Raw genomic sequence first — 18317 nt, 5'->3', positions numbered from 1 at the left:
AAGCCTGACTGCTCGATATTGTTTCCAACTGTTCCAGAAACTGTGGACTCTCCCTCTCGGTCAGGTGTTGAAATCTGAGATGAACGTAGCTGTCACCACTTTGACATCTTTACCAACTGAAGAGGAGAATGAATTTCTTCTGAATCAGTCTGGGTGCAAGAGGCGAGCTACTGTACATTACACACCACCCAAAGCAGAGTTGTAAGAACCTGGTCCCGTGCTAAAACTGCAGGAGGAGCTCAAAGGGTGAGGAATGGAGTAATTGTAATGAGGTCGGTCAGGTGGACCTCATAGAATAGAAGTTCCCTGATTAGGGCTGTTAATCTGGTCCAATCAGGGAGCCCTGGCTAACAGCTATAAACAGGATAATGAGGTCGGTCAGGTGGACCTCATAGAATAGAAGTTCCCTGATTAAGGCTGTTAATCTGGTCCAATCAGGGAGCCCTGGCTGACAGCTATAAACAGGAATGTTCCCCCTCCAACTCTATTTTGATTTAGTCCCTACCCTCCCCTTCACTGTTTTAATCACACAGCACTGCCCTCTGATGTGAAGGGCAGTATTTGTCACTGGCCACCCGGGTGTTTCCCTATCTTCCTGGTGGTGGTATTTGAATAAAGATTTGTGCACTTTGTGTCTTCCACTGTGTCTCACACCTGCACACACACACCATGGGTGCTGGGGATAAAATAAGCACTACCGCACTTAGGCGGTAGTGTGGGGGTTAAAGAAAAAAAGAAAAAAAGAAAAAAAAAAGAAAAAAAAATCCCTCCTGTGTATATTAACAGCCAGGCTTTTCTGATTGGCCCAGGTTAGCAAATGCAATCAATGACCTCTTAGTCAATGAAGTCAACCTGATTCCAATCACTATATTCCTCCCCCCATCACAGGGATGTCCAGGGGTGTCAGCTGAGCCTTTCGTTTGTAGCTTTTCCTGTAATGTTTTCATCCCACATCTAGACCCTCTGATTCAGACTCTTTCACAGGCAGCATGTACTGGACTATGGCCTGCCTCTTGTGTCTAGAACATCTTCAGAGAATTTCTTCCTCTTTTTCCAGCAATAACAGTATCAAGGCTCAATCCATCTCAGAAAAAAAAAAATAAACAGGAATGTTCCCCCTCCAACTCTATTTGATTTAGTCCCTACCCTCCCCTTCACTGTTTTGATCACACAGCACTGCCCTCTGATGTGAAGGGCAGTATTTGTCACTGGCCACCCGGGTGTTTCCCTATCTTCCTGGTGGTGGTATTTGAATAAAGATTCGTGCACTTTGTGTCTTTCACTGTGTCTCACACCTGCACACACACACCATGGGTGCTGGGGATAAAATAAGCACTACCGCACTTAGGTGGTAGTGTGGAGGTTAAATTTAAAAAAAAAGAAAAAAAAAATAAACAGGAATGTTCCCCCTCCAACTTTATTTTGATTTAGTCCCTACCCTCCCCTTCACTGTTTTGATCACACAGCACTGCCCTTTGATGTGAAGGGCACTGCTTATCACTGGCCACCCGGGTGTTTTCCTATCTTCCTGGTGGTGGAAATTGAATAAAGATTTGTGCACCTTGTGTCTTTCACTGTGTCTCACACCTGCGCGCACACACACCATGGGTGCTGGGGAAAAATAAGCACTACCGCGGTTAGGCGGTAGTGTGGGGGTTTAAGGAAAAAAAATAAAGAAAAAAAAATAATAAACTTGAGTGTCACTGCTAAAAAAAAAACAGGAATGTCAGACATTCTGTTCACTCTGAAAACTGCCTCGGAGGGAGCTGGTTTAGTGTCAGGGACTCTCCATGTGTAAATGAAAGGTCTCTTGGTGCTGGGATACTAGTCTTTGTGGAGTTATTTCACCAGCTGAAATAAATTTGTGGCCTGCCTTCCCAGCCTACCTGTAATAAACAATCACAGGAATTTTGCCATGGTTAGGTCAGGACTTTATCACTAATTAGCGGCCTTCAGGTGGAGAGAGCCGAAAAGGAAGGTGCAAGACCTCAGCAATATATACTAGAATGCTGCTACAACTGTGGGACTTAGCTCAGATTTCCCATTGCTTGCACTGCACTGGCCTCTCGAATTAAGCACACGGAGGTCACTGCTTAATGCTGCTTCCCCTGAGCTTTTATTAAAATAATCTGGATTTGGACTTTTGACTATTTTGCAAGTTTAATTTCTCACACCACTTAGTTTCTATATGCTTTTGATTTTATGCAATTATTTCATTTATAAATACGCCCACTAATTTTGGACTGAGATCAGAAGAATATAGCAGACAGCCCATATAGTCCCTGGCACAATCTAGCAAGACAGAAGAGTAATATTCAGTTCAGTGCTATTCCGATATCTTCACCAAGTACAGGGTTATAAATTTTAACAAAATAGAAATGCATCTTCTTTTTTTCTTCCCAAATCTATCTGGGTTTGCTTAACAATACGGCCTTTTTGAGCTAAGACTGATGGTTTAGTACCTATACCGCATTAGTTACATTTGGAATATTTTAATAACAGGAATCAATCTGCTATAGAATAGCTGCTAAACTAATACAGTAAACAATATAATTTATAAGATGTGGGCATTGCTGGCTGGTCAACATTTATTACCCCATTCCTAGTCGCCCTTGAGAAGGTAGTGGTGACCTGCAGTCAGTTTGCTGTAGGTAGACCCACATTAGGGAGGGAGTTCCAGGATTTTAACCGAGTGACACTGAGTAATATATTTCCAAGCCACAATGGAGAGGGGCTTGGAGGGGAAATTACAAGCAGTGGTGTTCCCATGTATTTGCTGCCCTTGTCCTTCTAGATGGTAGTGATTGTAGACTTGGAAAGTGCTATGTAATGAGCGCTGGAGGATTTCAGCAGTGCATCTTGTAGATGGTTCACACAGGTATTACCAAATATCAGTGATGGAGGGAGTGAAAGTTTATATATAGTGATGCCAATCAAGTGGGCTGCTTTGTCCTGGACGGTGTCAACCTTCTTGAGTGTTGATGGAGCTGCACCCATCGAAGCAAGTTGGGAGTATTCCATCATGCTCCTGACTTGTGCCTTGTAGATGGTGGGTAGACTTTGGGGAGTCAGAACATGAATTACTCATTGTAAGATTCCTAGGTCTATGGCCACAATCCTTTCACAGTTAGTCCAGGATGTTGTCAGTTATGGTGATGTCATTGATCATGGGTGATGGGGTGATGATTACATTCTCCCTTGTTGAAGATGGCCATAGCTTGGAATTTCTGTGGTATGAATGCTACTTGCCATTTGTCAGCCCGGAACCTCCATATTGTTCAAGACTTGCTGCATTTGGACATGGAATGCTTTAGTATCTGAGGAGTCACGAATGGCGCCGAACATTGATGAAGCAGCTGAAGATAATTGGGCCTAGAACACAAACCTGAGGAACTCTTGCAGAAATGTCCTGCAGCTGAGATAACCAATGTCCAAGAACCACAACCATCATCCTTGTTATTATTAATAGAGTGTGCATAAATTACAGAATAATCAGAAAAACACACACACACACACACACACACACACACACACACACACACACACACACACACACACACAGTTTTTAAAGCAGTACTGTCCAAGTGAAGTCAGTAACTAGCCACAAGTCTGGATGCAGAGCCTCGGTTTCAGCAAAAGGACCTCCTTCTAGGTGAGAATGCCTTAAATACAACACAAGTAAATATACTTCAAAGGACACTTTCTTGTCAAATATTTACCACTATTCAGTGTGAAACTTTGCTGTCTTTCTCTTTTGCCAGTTTAAACTCTGTTGTGAATTTATCAAATCTGAGCCCAGGTTTTTGTCCAAAGTTTACAAAGGTTGCCCATTGCCAATGCCATTAGATGGGTTCACTTTCTTCTGCTTGCCTGCAATGGTCATTCTGATCCCTTGAGCTGACTACAAATGATGGCTCCTCTCTCTGTACAATGTTGCTAATGCTTCTATAGTGTTAGAATGTTGTTTCTAACTGCAGCACATGTCATTTCCACATGACACCAGTAAGCAGTAACAAGGAAGTAAAGCACATCCAAACATCAAAAAACCTTCACCAGTCATGCTTTTTATTTTACCATTTTGTGAACAAACTGGTCACAGTCCAAATACATCCAGTGAGTTGGATTTTACAGGCACCTCAGTCCCTGCCTCCTGGCCCAGATGAAAGGTTGGTGGAGATCCATCTACAATGCCATTAGCTACCCATAGTTTAACACTGGATTGCAAATTGCTTTAAAGTGAGACTTCAACCCTTTTCCCAGGAGGATGTCCTGCATTAGAGATGGCGGGCAGCTCTACAGTCCCAGCCAGGAGCAGTGGTCATGTATGGGCCTGCAAGCAACCCCACCATGCCAAGGAGCCCAGCAAAAGCAGTGAGGGGATGGGGCTCTAGATTCAAGAGGCAGGTTCCAGTGTTAAAAGGGAGGGAATAACATTTCTGTGAGGAGGGGAGATGCTTCGAACAGGGCTGCAAGACCTCCAAAAGCAGGTCTCCCCCCTACCCTCACTCGGCACCAGCCTGCGCAGTTACAGCACATTCCCTAGTGGTGTAGGCCTCCCTCCCATTGTGGGTAAAAGACAGGCAGTAAGATGAGGGCCTCTAAATGCCTCAATAGATCTGGGGTGTGTAGACCACCCGTACCTGCTCCCCCATCGCTATAAAGGTTCAGGCAGCTCCGAGGCAGAGGAGTAGCAGGTGGGAAAGCCACAGCTAGATTTTCGCTCCCCCTCACCTCCAAACATGCCAGGTGAATATTAAATCCGGTCAACAATGTAAACATGAATAACCCTAACCCTATTCCCTGACCACAAGCATTGCTGCTTATTTCTTATTTCTATTTATTTATCAGAAATGTATATAACCACGTCTGGATTCCGAGTTAGTCAACTGCGGCTAGGAACTAATATGTTAGACCACACTGTACAAAAGTACATTAGACAAGACAGAATGCAAAACCCAGACTTGATTCCACTGGGGAGTGAATTTTAAAAAAGTGACTTTTTTTTATTCTTTCCTGCAAGATGAAACAAGCGAAGAAACCAGTGAGGTGTATGAAATCTTCTATGTAAGAGTTTTCACTGGCAAGAAAAAAACTGCATTTAACTAATGCCTTTAACATCCCAACTGCCAATTGACTTTGTTGTAATTTAGTTTTTTTTGTTAGCTTAAGTATCAGACAAACAGCAAAACAAGGCCCCTGAGAATTCAGAGGTAAGTGACCATGTAATGTGTTTGTTGATATTGTTTGTGGGGTGAATACTAGGCATTTTGTTCTCCTTTGAATAGTGCCACTTTATATATTCTATGCCCATTTGAACTGACAGATATTAATTTAATATTCCAACCCCTGAACCTGTGATTCCCTCAGTGCTGCAATGAAATGTTAGTCAAGGTTCAAATGCTTGGAGAGGAGCTCTGAACTGAACGCGTTTTAATTCAGAGGTAAGAATGCTGCCATTAAGGCAAGGTTATGTCAAAGGAACGGTAGAAAAAAAGAGACAAAAGGTCATTTACGTGAAACGTTAACTCTGTACTCCTCTCCAGATTGCCTGAGCATTTGCAGCAATGTCATGGTTTTATTTAAAAAAGAGGGAACTGTGAGGTTTTGAAGAGCCTTCAGTGTTTAGGAGCTTCTATTTGCTCCTCTTAAAAATCACTCATTACTCATGTAATGCATATTATCAGTCTGTAATGAACAGAAGGGAAGAGAAAAACCCCTGAACCGTTGCTGTAACCAGAAGGGCAGCTGGGATGTGCGCATGTACAATTCCGACAATGTGCTTTCCAACAATGATAAGTTATCTGACCTATCAAGCTGGGCAATTACGGAGTCTTCTAGGACAGCCTAAGAAGAACTAGACAAATATGTTTCCCAAGATAATCTCAGCTGAATGGAGCAAGCCTGAATCCATACTGCTTGCAAGTGACAACAGAGACAAGCAGATACTCAGTCCAAAGTACTGACAAACTTGTACAAAAAAAAAATTAGCATTTGTTGGAAAACTGCAAGGAGCCTGTTTCTGTTTAACCCAGAGAATAATCAGCGCAGAGATACTGAACCTGGAATATGAAAAGTACAAGAATAATTGTCTAACTCTAGCAGCTGAAAGTTAAATTTCACCTGACTAAACAAAATCAATACATAATTAAACAGAATCTATCTAACCTTCCAACAGCTGTGACATGAACAGATATTCTCCTAACGGCAGTCCCCTCAATATTTAAAAAAAACCCTCCAATCATTGCTCCATGTTTGTATAGAGATCAAAGAATAGAATGTCCTACTGGAAATGAAAATACGTACAAAGTCACAAAAGTATAGAACGCAAATAGTTATGCAATCAAACTGTACAAAGCTACCATCAATAGTACATTTTGAGAGGGCTAGCCCAGGATAACGCAACAAGTGTAATGCAAGAGAGAATTTTCTTGATATTATATCCAAAAATACAAAATCCCATACACATTCTGGTTGTTCACCTCTATTCTGTCATGCTAGGTAATGTTCCTGCAGTCTACTAATACTCAGATTCCCAAATCTATGCCCACTGAGCTTACTACTGGACTTTGAGTTCCCTGGCAATATGTACAGCTGTCACTGGTAACGGGAATACATGCTTCACTCTGCTGACGTGCAGTCATCTCTTTAGCAAACATATGGTCAAAACAATGATGGTTTATATTATTGTTAATCAGAATTGGGAACTTAAGGATTTCAGCTGAAAGCCCATATGATCACAACAATTGCCACACTTCCAACTGCTCCAAAAATGTCACAACATTGAATGACCCTGACCCAGGTCACTGCTTTAAATACTCCCCAGAGTTCTATTTACATTTTTGTAAGATTATTGATACAATACAGATACATTGAAGATTGACCCATATGAATGGTTCTCTCTGCCACAGCTTGTCCCAGAGTCGTGGACCCTTTCTTTTTCAATATTATCTCTCCAATCATCCATTAATATATATTATCTATTCCAAAATGTAGCATCAGGAGTAATTCCACAATAACTGTTCTTAAGATCTATCACTTTAATATTCTAAAATATAATTCTTGAACTGTGTCCACAAGTCTTTATACTACACTTTCTTGTGCATTGGTCTCTAGTATACCATGAATTCAGATTGTTCTTCTCCCCTTTCCAGAAGTTTATTCACTAGTTCAATTTGGTTCTGTACCTTGACACGGAAAAGTAACTCCTGATTTGGAACTCATAATTCAAGCTGCAGATCAGGCTATCCCATGGTGACTCCCTACTTGTTCTGTTTCTCATATTCTCAGTATACTGTCCCTCGCTTCTCCATGTTCGGTTCCTTGCTTTTTGGTGGTGCTGGTCTTGATTACTGTTTCATTCTTATTGATGGGGTTCCTGTTGTCATAGAGTCATAGAGTTACACAGCACGGAAACAGACCCTTTGGTCCAACTCCTCTGAACTGACCAGATATCCTAAACTTATCCAGTCCCATTTGCCAGCATTTGGCCCATATCTCTTTAAACCCTTCCTATTCATATACCCATTCAAAAGCCTTTTAAATGTTACAATTGTAACCGCCTCCATCACGTCCTCTGGCAGCTCAATCCATATTCATACTACCCTCTGCGTGAAAAAGTTGCCCCTAAGGTCCTTTTTAAATCTTTACCCTCTCACCTTAAACCTGTGCCCTCCAGGTTTGGACTCCCCTTCCTTGGGAAAAACACCTTGGCAATTCTACCTACCCATGCTCCTCATGATTTTTATAAACCTCTATAAGGTCACCCCTCAACCTCCAGCACTCCATGGAAAACAGCCCCAGCCTATTCATCCCCTCCCAGTAGCTCAAACCCTTCATTCGCAGCGACATCCTTGTAAATCATTTCTGTACCCTTTAAAGTTTAACAACATTTTCCTTATGCCAGGGAAATCAGAATTGTATGAAGTATTCTAAAAGTAGCTTCACCAATGTACTGGACATCCGTTGCATGATATCCCAACTCCTATACTCAATGCACTGACCAGTAAAGGCAAGAGTACCAAATGCCTTCTTCACTATGCTGTCTACCTGAAACTCCACTTTCAAGGAACTATGCATCTGCACGCCAAGGTCTCTTTGTTTAGCAACACTCCCCAAGGCCCTACTATTAACTGTATAAATCCTGCCCTAGTTTGCCTGACCAAAATTCAACAACCCATATCTATCTGAATTAAACTCCACCTGCCCTTTGGCCCATCTGATCAAGGTCCCGTCGGACTCTGAGAACTTTCTTCACTGTTGCAATTTGCATTTTCCCTCCATCGGCATGATTTATTACCTTATGAAACACATTTTGCAGAAGTAAAACTTTATCCCTGTCTAATCATTGCTTCTTCTGCATTACTTCATCTCCATAAATTCTTTGATTGTCATTAGGATTTGAAATTGGAGACCCTGTATTTTATAAAGCCATACAAATATTCTAGACATTATTTTTGATTGACATCGGTAATAGTTTAAACCCTCTTACCTGAAACCAGACTGGAAACAATGAGTGGGAGCACCAGCATCTGCAGCATTCTCATCAGCAACTCACCCGGGAAAGAGAAATACTTAATCTCACGATAGGACAGCTTGTAGGGACGGAGGGTAAACCCTAGAATTATACCTGCCAAAAAGTCAAAATAAACTGAGTTTCCTGCAAAATATCAGGGTAAACAGAATAATAATGCTCGTGACTTTCTGTATTAATTAATAAACTTGAGACAAAAAAAGAAGGGTTTGGAAACCTAAAAGTCATCATTTTCCAGAGACACAAATATGAGCAGAGGGGAAAGAGAATGGGTCGGGGGAATACAGGAGGTGGGAAGAGATGAAGGGATAGATATGGAGAATATCATCTTGTTGCCGTTCCTTGATGCAGTCCTTTCAAATATTAAAGATGAATAATAACATTAACATGTTTGAAGTGTGTTGCACGAGAATCAGAACTAAGGGTCTGACTGTCCTTCCAAATCTAATTTTCAACTAGTTGGCAGCAATAGACATGTGGATACATGTTTGAGGTTGTACTGAGGTTGTAGGTCTCTAAGGTTCAGAAAAGGTTTAATAGAGTAGACATAAATAAAATGTTTCTACCAAAGACAGTGCAAAACTTTAAGGCCTTAACAAAAAGCTGTCACCAATTAATTAGAGAATTCAAAAGAAACTTCTGTGCTCAATGAGTGATAAGAATATGGAATACACTACCATATTAGAATTTGGATTAGAAACTGGCTTTCTGAAAGAAGGCAGCGAGTGGTGGTTGAAGGAAAATATTCAGTGTGGAGTCCAGTTACTACTGGTGTGCCACAAGGATCTATTTCAGGACCACTGCTGTTTGTCATTTCTCATTGATAGAGGGATTGAGTTCCTGAACCGCAATATCATGCAGCAAATATACAAAACGCTAGTGTGGCCACTCTTGGAATATTGTGTACAGTTCTGGTCATTCCATTACAGGAAGGATGTGGAAGCATTGGAAACGGTGCAGAGGAGATTTACCAGGATGTTGCCTGATGTAGTCAACTCAGCCACATTAGGGAGATTTAAAAAATCCTTAGATAAGCACATGGATGATTTTTGGATAGTGTAGGGATGAGATGAGATTGGTTCACAGGTCGCCGCAAAGTCGAGGGCCGAAAAGCCTGTTCTGCACTGTATTGTTCTATGTTCTATATGGTGTAGTTCAGGTAAGTAGATGTATTGGGAGGAAGTTAGGTAAATAAAGAATGGAAAGATATACTGATAAGGTTGGATGAAAGGATATGGGAAGAAAGTTTATGTGGTGCAGAAATACATTGATCTGAATGGTTTGTTTCTGTGATGTGGAGTTTATGTAAATTATAATAATAAACATATTTAGAATTGTGAATTAAGTGATTCGGGATATCTCAATTCACATACTGCAATGGAAAATAAATTAGTCTGGACTTTGAATGATCCCATTGCTATTCATATTAGGGATGGAAGAGCTTTATTCTCCGTGCTCTGAACAATCTATTATAGATATAGATATAGGTATTATATATGTAAAGATATAGATTGAGGGTGGTATTGTGGAGGAGTTTACTGTTCCAAAGTTTTAAAAAAGGTATTTGTAACCATGGTTAAGCACTAAATCCAGATTAGGCTACTTAGATCATCTTCTGTACATTACAAGGCACCAGATGCCAAGAAATTGCGGGCTGGTGCAACTGTGATCTATTGATAGAGCAGAATATTAGGAAAGCTCCTGTAACATTGCCCATAGTGTTGGGTGCATTGGCCAGAGGGAAATGGGACTGGGTGGGTTACTCTCCGGAGGGTTGGTGTGGACTTGTTGGGCTGAAGGGCCTGTTTCCACACTGTAGGGAATCTAAAAAAAAATCTGTTCTGGTACCGAGGACCTGCTTCTCCAGAAAGGGCCTGGATTTTTTTCTAGATTCTGAAAGAAATGATTTCTGAATTTTATTAAAATTGGCCATAATTTTCACAGGAACTGAAATTGTCAAACAATGAGAACAGAAAATTCTAAAATTCCATAGTTAACACAAACAAAATCAAACTCATCCAATCAACTTTCTTTTGCACTTTTTAAATGTCTTCATTAGTTTTTACTTGGCCTTAGATTCTTTTCAAATATTCTAACTTGACTTTGACTGCCCTGAACTATAACTCTTGAGTTGAATTCTGTTGTCCGCGGAGTCTGAGTATGAAAGTATATTTGGTCTTGCAGGATGGATTGTCCTTTTGGCCAGATGTAGCAATGGAACAATTTTGTCTAGCTTCTAGAAATTTTTGCTCAGTAGCAGTTCTTCAAATAGTTTTATAAAACGGGAGGCTGAATCTCAAAAGGTTTACTGGAGGATACATTAAATTCAGTGTGTTTAAACTCTGTGTAAGAGGGAGAAATAAAGAGAGTGAGAAAAATAGAAGAAAATTATAAGTGTTCTGGTGACATGCCTGTCATCATTTTTCATTTGTATCTGGATTAGTGGTGCTGGAAGAGCACAGCAGTTCAGGCTGCCTGAACTGCTGTGCTCCTCCAGCACCACTAATCCAGAATCTGGTTTCCAGCATCTGCAGTCATTGTTTTTACCTATTTTTCATTTGTAGTCCAAAAACTTTAGAAAGAGCATAAAACTGAGAGATAAGTTAAAGGAATGAGAGAGATTGTGTTTTCTTCTTTAATATTGTTTAAATTTTCAAAAAATGACTTGAGATTAAGTCATAATTTCATCGTGTGCTTTACTAACAGAAAAAGGTTTTTGTTACCACTTATTTGTATCCGAGATACTTACCTCAACCATCTCTGAAGTGGAAGATCAAAATAAAAACAAATAGAAAGAAAGATGGGTAGTTCATACCTCATTGAATTTTTTTTTAATAAAACAAGTTGAAATTTGAAAGCAATTAAAGCTGGGAAAGAGACTGGGAAGTGAAGAAAAGCAGGAAAGAGCAGGGTTGAGGTTGAAGGTGTGTGTCAGCTTCCTTTAGATATTCAAGAGAAAGCAAATGAAAATGTGGATTGGATTCAGGTGAAATGAGAGATAAACATGCAAGGGGATAGTATATCAGCCTAGCAGATAGTTCAACTGGGGTAATATGGAAAAATTGAGAGTCAAAGGTGCGAGGAAAGTGATACAGCAACAGTGAGAAGCTTAGCAACCAACTTTACATCTCTTTTTCTTTTATTTCTATTGAAATCAGTGATCCTTCTCCCTAGGTATCTGTCCTGATTCCTCCCACACCCACCAATGTCACTACCATTCCTGACCCCTGATCCATCACACCTGACACTGGCCCCTCTTCAGAATTTCAATCCTCTGTTACAGGTTTCTTCTCCTGATCATAGATCTTTATCCCTCTCTGGCTCTGGTCCCAACTCAAAGTCTCCTCTCCTAAAGCATGATCCTTTCCATACACCAGTTCTGTTCCACTGTCCAACCCCAAACTCCAATTCTTCCAACTACCAACTTCAGCTTCTAAGGCCCAGCCTCCACTCTTGAGCAGTGATTCTCCTTCTCAGATTCTGCTCCCAACTCCCAGGTGCAGCCTTTATTCCCATCTTCCACCACAATTGCTATTGTTTACAAATTCTGAATTTTTCTGCATAAATTGAATAAATAATTCATTTTTAAAGTGAATGATTTGAGGGTAACATTATTACATAGATGTAGAAAACAGAAACACGCATAAAGGAAGAGCAATATATCAACAAACAATCATTGTTCCAGAGAGTAACAGTAGCCTGTCTGGGTCGTGCAGCTTGCCCTATGATGCTATAATATTGAAGGAGCCTTTACTGTGTGTTCATCAATGAAACAAGCTTTTTTATAAATCAGAACACAGAACTTTGTGGAAGATTGAAAGTCAAAGACTATGGGGAGACAGGATCTACCCTGAGCTATAGGACAGCATACACACTGATTATTCTGTTTTACTTAACTAAAATAACCACAGTGAGCAAAGGTAATGTGTGTTCCTTATTTCATAACATTAGGTGAATTCTGATCATTCGGTTTTGTTGCTTCACTTTACTTGGAATAAAGCAGTTTCTTATTTAAACCAAGCTTTGTCCCATCCATTGTTAAGTGGGTCCAACTTCCGAAAGACTGAAGAAGTGCTTTTGCATTTAACAGTGATCTCTTGCAGATAATGATGGAGTTTCATTCTTACAGTGTGGAGTTCTATAATTCTACAGTTAGAAATGATCACACAACTAACTTACATAAAAATAAACTGCTCAGATTGCTTATGAGAGGGACTGAAACCACAAACTCAAGTACTTACCCACCACAGAATGAACTTTGTAACATGCAGCACCAAATGGTGATGTTACACAGATCAGTGATTAGATTAACCCTGGAAACCAACATGGATAGATCAGAATTATCTGTCGGTGATAAGTGTGGATATTTTCATTTTCTGTAGGAAATGTTTATATGGCTGTTGCAATGCAGTTACATGCATGTACCTTTTGGAATATACCATAGGTATATGATTATATACATATGTTTGATTATGTATCCATATGATGGATGTGAGTGCTGACAAAGGAACATTACTGTCCTAACAAGCAGGCCAATCTCATCCTTAGCATGGTGAAGACAAAGTCAATTTCCCTTACCACTCTTTCACCAAACACACCCTGATTTCATATAACCTAATTACTGGAGAGTTAATCTCTGCAGTCATCACCAAATTGTATCAGGTCAGGCAAGGCACAATTTGATGGAAAGTCAGATCCCCTCTACACTGCTAATCATGCACTCCCAGGTCAATAATAGTATGGATAGATAAAGATATGTCTCCATTCTGCTCCATCAAAAGACGCTAGATTAAAGTTTTCACAGATGCAGATGAGGTCTTCCTTTCCATTAGGTCAGCCACTTGAATATTTAGCTATGAAGTACAGATTATTCTGCATTGTTGAATCAAGGAATATTGCAGAGCAATCTAGCAGATATGGATTTAAAGGTCAATGTTGTGGGGGGGTTTGTCTAGTCTGAACTTGTAACTTCAGTTGGAAATTAGTGGAATGTTGAAAGAAGTAGCATCGTCAGTCAGTTTCAACTGAGATTCTGGTTCTTTGTGAATGGGACCTACTGAGGGCTTACCAAAATTATGGTGAAAGATCGAGGGGATTTCTGTAGAGTTCCAATCAAGTACCTTTAATGTAAGTTGACCAACATATAGCAGTTGTACTTCAACATGGGTCTAACATGATTAGTAAGGAGCCAAAGTGAAGCATAATGTGGAAAAGTGGTGTGTCATACTGATTAAGAAAGTCATATGTTTGTAGAAGATAAATCAATGAAAATTTCAACACTGTATTAATAAGCACTGGATTGCATGAGCTGTAGTACAAATTTATGTGTTTGTACTTCTGCATTAGGCATCTTTTGGTCAAAATCGAGAATATTGGTCACTGGAGGGTAACATTGTCTTCTAAAAGGTTCACTGTTGAACAAACTGTCATTCCAAGTCAGAAGACTGCATTAGAAAAGTTGTGCTCATATCCTTTTGAAACAAAGAGAATGCTTGTATTCCAGCTTTTATCCAGATGGTGCAAAACTAAATGTTTTGAACTGTGCTGAGCTATTTCCCTGCAATACTTTAACAGTCCCTTCCCACCAGGATCATGAACATTTGTGTGGAATGGTACAGGCAGGTTAGGGGAATGTGGAGCTAAACTTGTCATCTGGAGAAGTTGTGGGAGGCCAAACCATTGCTGATGGATCTGTTCTCAAAAGGAATTTGGCTGGGCCTTTTGGCCATATTTTTGAGTATATTGAATCAACCGTTAAGAGTTTTCTTTAAGAGATCACATTAAATGCAGTCATGATTGGAGATGCCGGTGTTGGGCTGGGGTATACAAAGTTAAAAATCACTATAACCTGGCGTTGTGTGATTTTTAACATGTATATCAACTTTGGTCAAGCTGTTTTTATTTGTTATGTAATTTGGATAAAACCCAGACTGTCATGTGTCCAAATGTTTCCAAAACACGATTAGCCGCCTCTTATAGAATCATACGTAGCCGAATTTCTTACCCAGAATGACCGCAAAGATAGTTAAAAGGACAAAGGCATTTTTCTTGAGGAAGCTGAGCACACTTTGGCGGCTGATGTTGCTCAAGCTCTTCTTTGCTCTTCCAGCTCGGCTGCGCACCGCCTTCTGTAAGCGCTGCACTCGGCTGTCCGCGGCGCTCCGCTTTCCCGACTCCTCGTTCAGGAACAGGCTGTTCACGTTGGTCTGCCGCTCACTCATGGTCAACGCCAGTGCTCGATCCGACCTCCAGCACTGCTTGGGGGGGGGGGGGGGAGAAGAAACAAAAAACAATGATCGAAATCACATTTGCAGAGTATTCTGAACGGAATCCAACGCGCACACACGCACTAAGTTAGAAGCATTAATCAAGTCTTTGAGATCAACTGGACGGAATCTTGTACCTTCCTGTTACTGATGCAACCTACACTTAGTGGGGAGCCCCGGGATGAGGTACGGCAGTGTCATGTCTGTTCCCTCGCCAGGGTTACATCTGCGTTTGTAAGTTTTGATTTCACTTCCTAAAAACGAATGTATGATCCAAACTCTCTCTCCTGTTTCTCCGGTGAACCGAGCTCCCTGCCTTAGCCAAACCCTGCAGGCTGGATTTCAATCCCGCTTTCCAAAGAGAAAATGACCAGTTGATACTGCGGAAACTCCCACCACCCCCGTGGTTCAAGTTTAAAGGCCGTGGTACAACTCTCGGTGTGAGTGAGCCAATAAATACTGTCCTTTATGTTTAATTATTACTGAAAGCAATAGGTAACCGAAGGCGGGCCGCTGTGCACACAACGCTGCACTGAACACTTGCATGGGGAAACATCGACGTTCACACATTCACACTTTATCAAGTATGAACTATTTTTAAATCGGTACAGCCCTTGTGTTGGGCAGTAATTGGTTAATCCTTTGAATTTATTGTCTGAAAATAGATTTTGCAAGCAATTAACATTTGTAACGGAAAAGGCGCTTTCGGATCATAACCCTTTCTTTCGCAATACCGTTACTATGAGGGAGAGCAGAGACTGAGTGCTGGACCCATTGGTGATATTCACGCGTCTGCTACTTTAGCGTCATTAACCCACTTAAAATATAAACTGGATTAAACATTCATCAGTTAAAATAATTTTCAGATCATCGCCACATTCAAAACAATTTCAGGTTCGACTAAATTCACTCCTTAAGCATAGACCAAAAGATGCTGATCGTGTCTTGCTCCTGGTATAGTTTGGATCTTCAGTGAAGTGCCCGGATGATCAAATCCATATGCACTGGTTTGTAACTTCAGAATAATTTTAATTAATTATTCCTCCATATAGTACCCTGTCTGCCACTTCCCTGTCAGCTGCTGAATTTCTTACTGGATTTTGTTGTGGCATAATTATCGCATGTTCTAAACTTGATTACTTAGTCTATTTCTGAATTCTATGTATGTTTCGATGTAAACCACAATGCAACTCAACCTTTGAACATAGGAAGTGTGTTTTGATACCATTAAGGTATAGAGAGATTCACAAAATATAGGAAAATTATTCACACGTAATCATTTTTCAACACAATTATGGGATATGGCTTCAATCTTATCTATAAGTCAATATTAAAATCTAGTTGATAACCGCTTCCAATTTAGTTTCATACATGATGATAATTCTTTGCTTGGCAGTCCCTTAGGATTAATGATGACCTACCTCCAGTACAGTGCTATGGGTTCTGAGATAGCTGATAACAGTTCAATATGCAATCTGCAGACTTCACTACATGTTAGGCAGGTAGTACTTGGAAGGTTGAGAAGATGAGTTATTGGGAAGTTTGTGCATGGTCTCCTATGCCTCAACTTTGCCCCATCCTAATGAAGCCTCTCAGTGTATTTCGTGCCTTCCCTAATGAATCTTCTCTATTTTGGTCAGTCCCAACCCAGGGACTCATGTGAATCAATGGGAATGTATGACCTTTATAAGTAAGATGTTTTAATGACATCTCTAAAAATATTTGTTGTCCTCCAAAGAGTCTCCCGTCACAAGTGAGTTCTAGTTAGAGCAATTGCTTTGGGACTCTGAGTGTCAGACATACAAACACAATGTCCTGCACAGCAAAGATGGTTTTGAGTGATTAGCACCTCAATTCCAAACAAGTTAGCTGAGGAGAGGACAATGCAGTTGGATACTTTTTTTGCCACTGGATTTGGAAGATTTTATGAGGGCATCTCCAGTGCTTTAAGGCAGCTGCCTTATGTTGTTCAGGTCTCCAAACTATATAGGAATACAGGGATCCCTGCTTAGTAAACAATGATTTTGAGTCTCATGTTTGAGATCCTGGTGCTCAAATACTTTTTTCTTCAGTTGGATAAAGACTGAGCTGGTACATTGGATGTGATGAAGAATTTTGTCATTCATATCAGTCTCAGTCTAGATGAGGATCCCAAGATATGGGTTTATGGACAATGTTAATATAAAAGGTTGCTTTTCCAATATAAGGACAAAATGGGAAGGCAATCTATCTTTGCAGTTTGTATTGTCATGTAGAATGTAAAGTCTTGGATTAATTCCAATTACTTTTCAATCTGATCATACAATTTTCTTGTTCTTCTTTGCTAAATCATGCAGCTGTACTGTGTTATACAAATATACAAAATGCAAAAATGGCCATTAACTGTTCAAGATGAAGGCAATTTCTTTAGCAGTTACATAGCACACCTCTTTTCCAAAACCAAATGCAATCCAAAATTCACACATGGTAGGTTTGCTAATATTCACCACAGAAAGAAACACCATCTATTTTAATATATAAATCCCATGGCCTCCTTATGAAATAAAATGATTGTTGTTTTTAATATTCTTGTTGGCTTTTGAACAAAAAAAATACACTGCGCTATACACCTCCTTGTCATATGCTACACACTGTTTAGACAGTTGATTGGTTTATGATTCATTCTCATTAACACAAAAAATAACTATTTTCAGTTTTTTGACACCTCTGTTGTGTAAGTTTATTGCTGGAATTTGCCTTTGCCAATCATATCTGGTAATTACTTTTAAACCCTCTGGAAGATTCTGTCTGTTCAGATATTTATGTAGATTAAATGTGGCAAATCATAGAAGCTTCAGTTGCCCCCAGTGACCACGTGTGCAGAAAGTATGTTCAATTGTCGCTACTGGCAAACCACATTTCAAAGCTAGAGCTGCAGGTGAAGTCACTAAGGAGCATCCATGATACTGAGTATGTTATGGACAGCACAGTTAGTGAGGTGGTCACACTGCAGGTGAAGAATAAACAGCAGAAAGGGCATGGGTAACTACCAGACAGAGTAGAGGAAGACAGGACCATCTGCAGCCATCCCCCTTTCTAAGAAACATACTGGTGTCAGCCAACTCACCCGCATGGGCCCCAGCTATGCCTGCCTCTTCGTAGGATATGTGGAACAGTCCATCTTCCGCAACTACACTGGCCCCACCCCCCACCTTTTCCTCCGCTACATCGATGGCTGTATCGGCGCCGCCTCATGCTCCCACGAGGAGGTTGAACAGTTCATCCACTTCACCAACACCTTCCACCCCGACCTCAAATTCACCTGGACAGTCTCAGATTCCTCCCTCCCCTTCCTCGACCTTTCTATTTCTATCTCAGGCGACCGAATCAACACGGACATCTACGACAAACCGACCGACCCCCACAGCTACCTGGACTACACCTCCTCCCATCCTGCCCCCTGTAAAAACGCCATCCCATTCTCCCAATTCCTTCGACTCCGCCGCATCTGCTCCCAGGAGGACCAGTTCCAAAAAAGCACA

General features: G+C 40.7%; 1 protein-coding gene across 1 annotated transcript in view; it reads right to left on the bottom strand.

The window, feature by feature from the left end:
* The window catches only part of slc1a6 (solute carrier family 1 member 6), a 97002-nt gene that overhangs the window by 45995 nt on the left and 32690 nt on the right, over window positions 1–18317 (bottom strand). Inside the window, exons 2-3 of the mRNA XM_043721091.1 lie at window positions 14535–14784; window positions 8489–8626 (exon numbers count right to left, since the gene is read on the bottom strand). Coding sequence (XP_043577026.1) covers window positions 8489–8626; window positions 14535–14751 — 355 coding nt within the window. The 5' untranslated portion in view covers window positions 14752–14784. The remainder of the gene's footprint in view (window positions 1–8488; window positions 8627–14534; window positions 14785–18317) is intronic.

The sequence above is a fragment of the Chiloscyllium plagiosum genome, chromosome 31, assembly GCF_004010195.1.
Source record: "Chiloscyllium plagiosum isolate BGI_BamShark_2017 chromosome 31, ASM401019v2, whole genome shotgun sequence".
Taxonomy (NCBI): domain Eukaryota; kingdom Metazoa; phylum Chordata; class Chondrichthyes; order Orectolobiformes; family Hemiscylliidae; genus Chiloscyllium; species Chiloscyllium plagiosum.
Note: the sequence above shows the minus strand (reverse complement) of the source record. Positions and strands in the feature narration are given on the sequence as shown.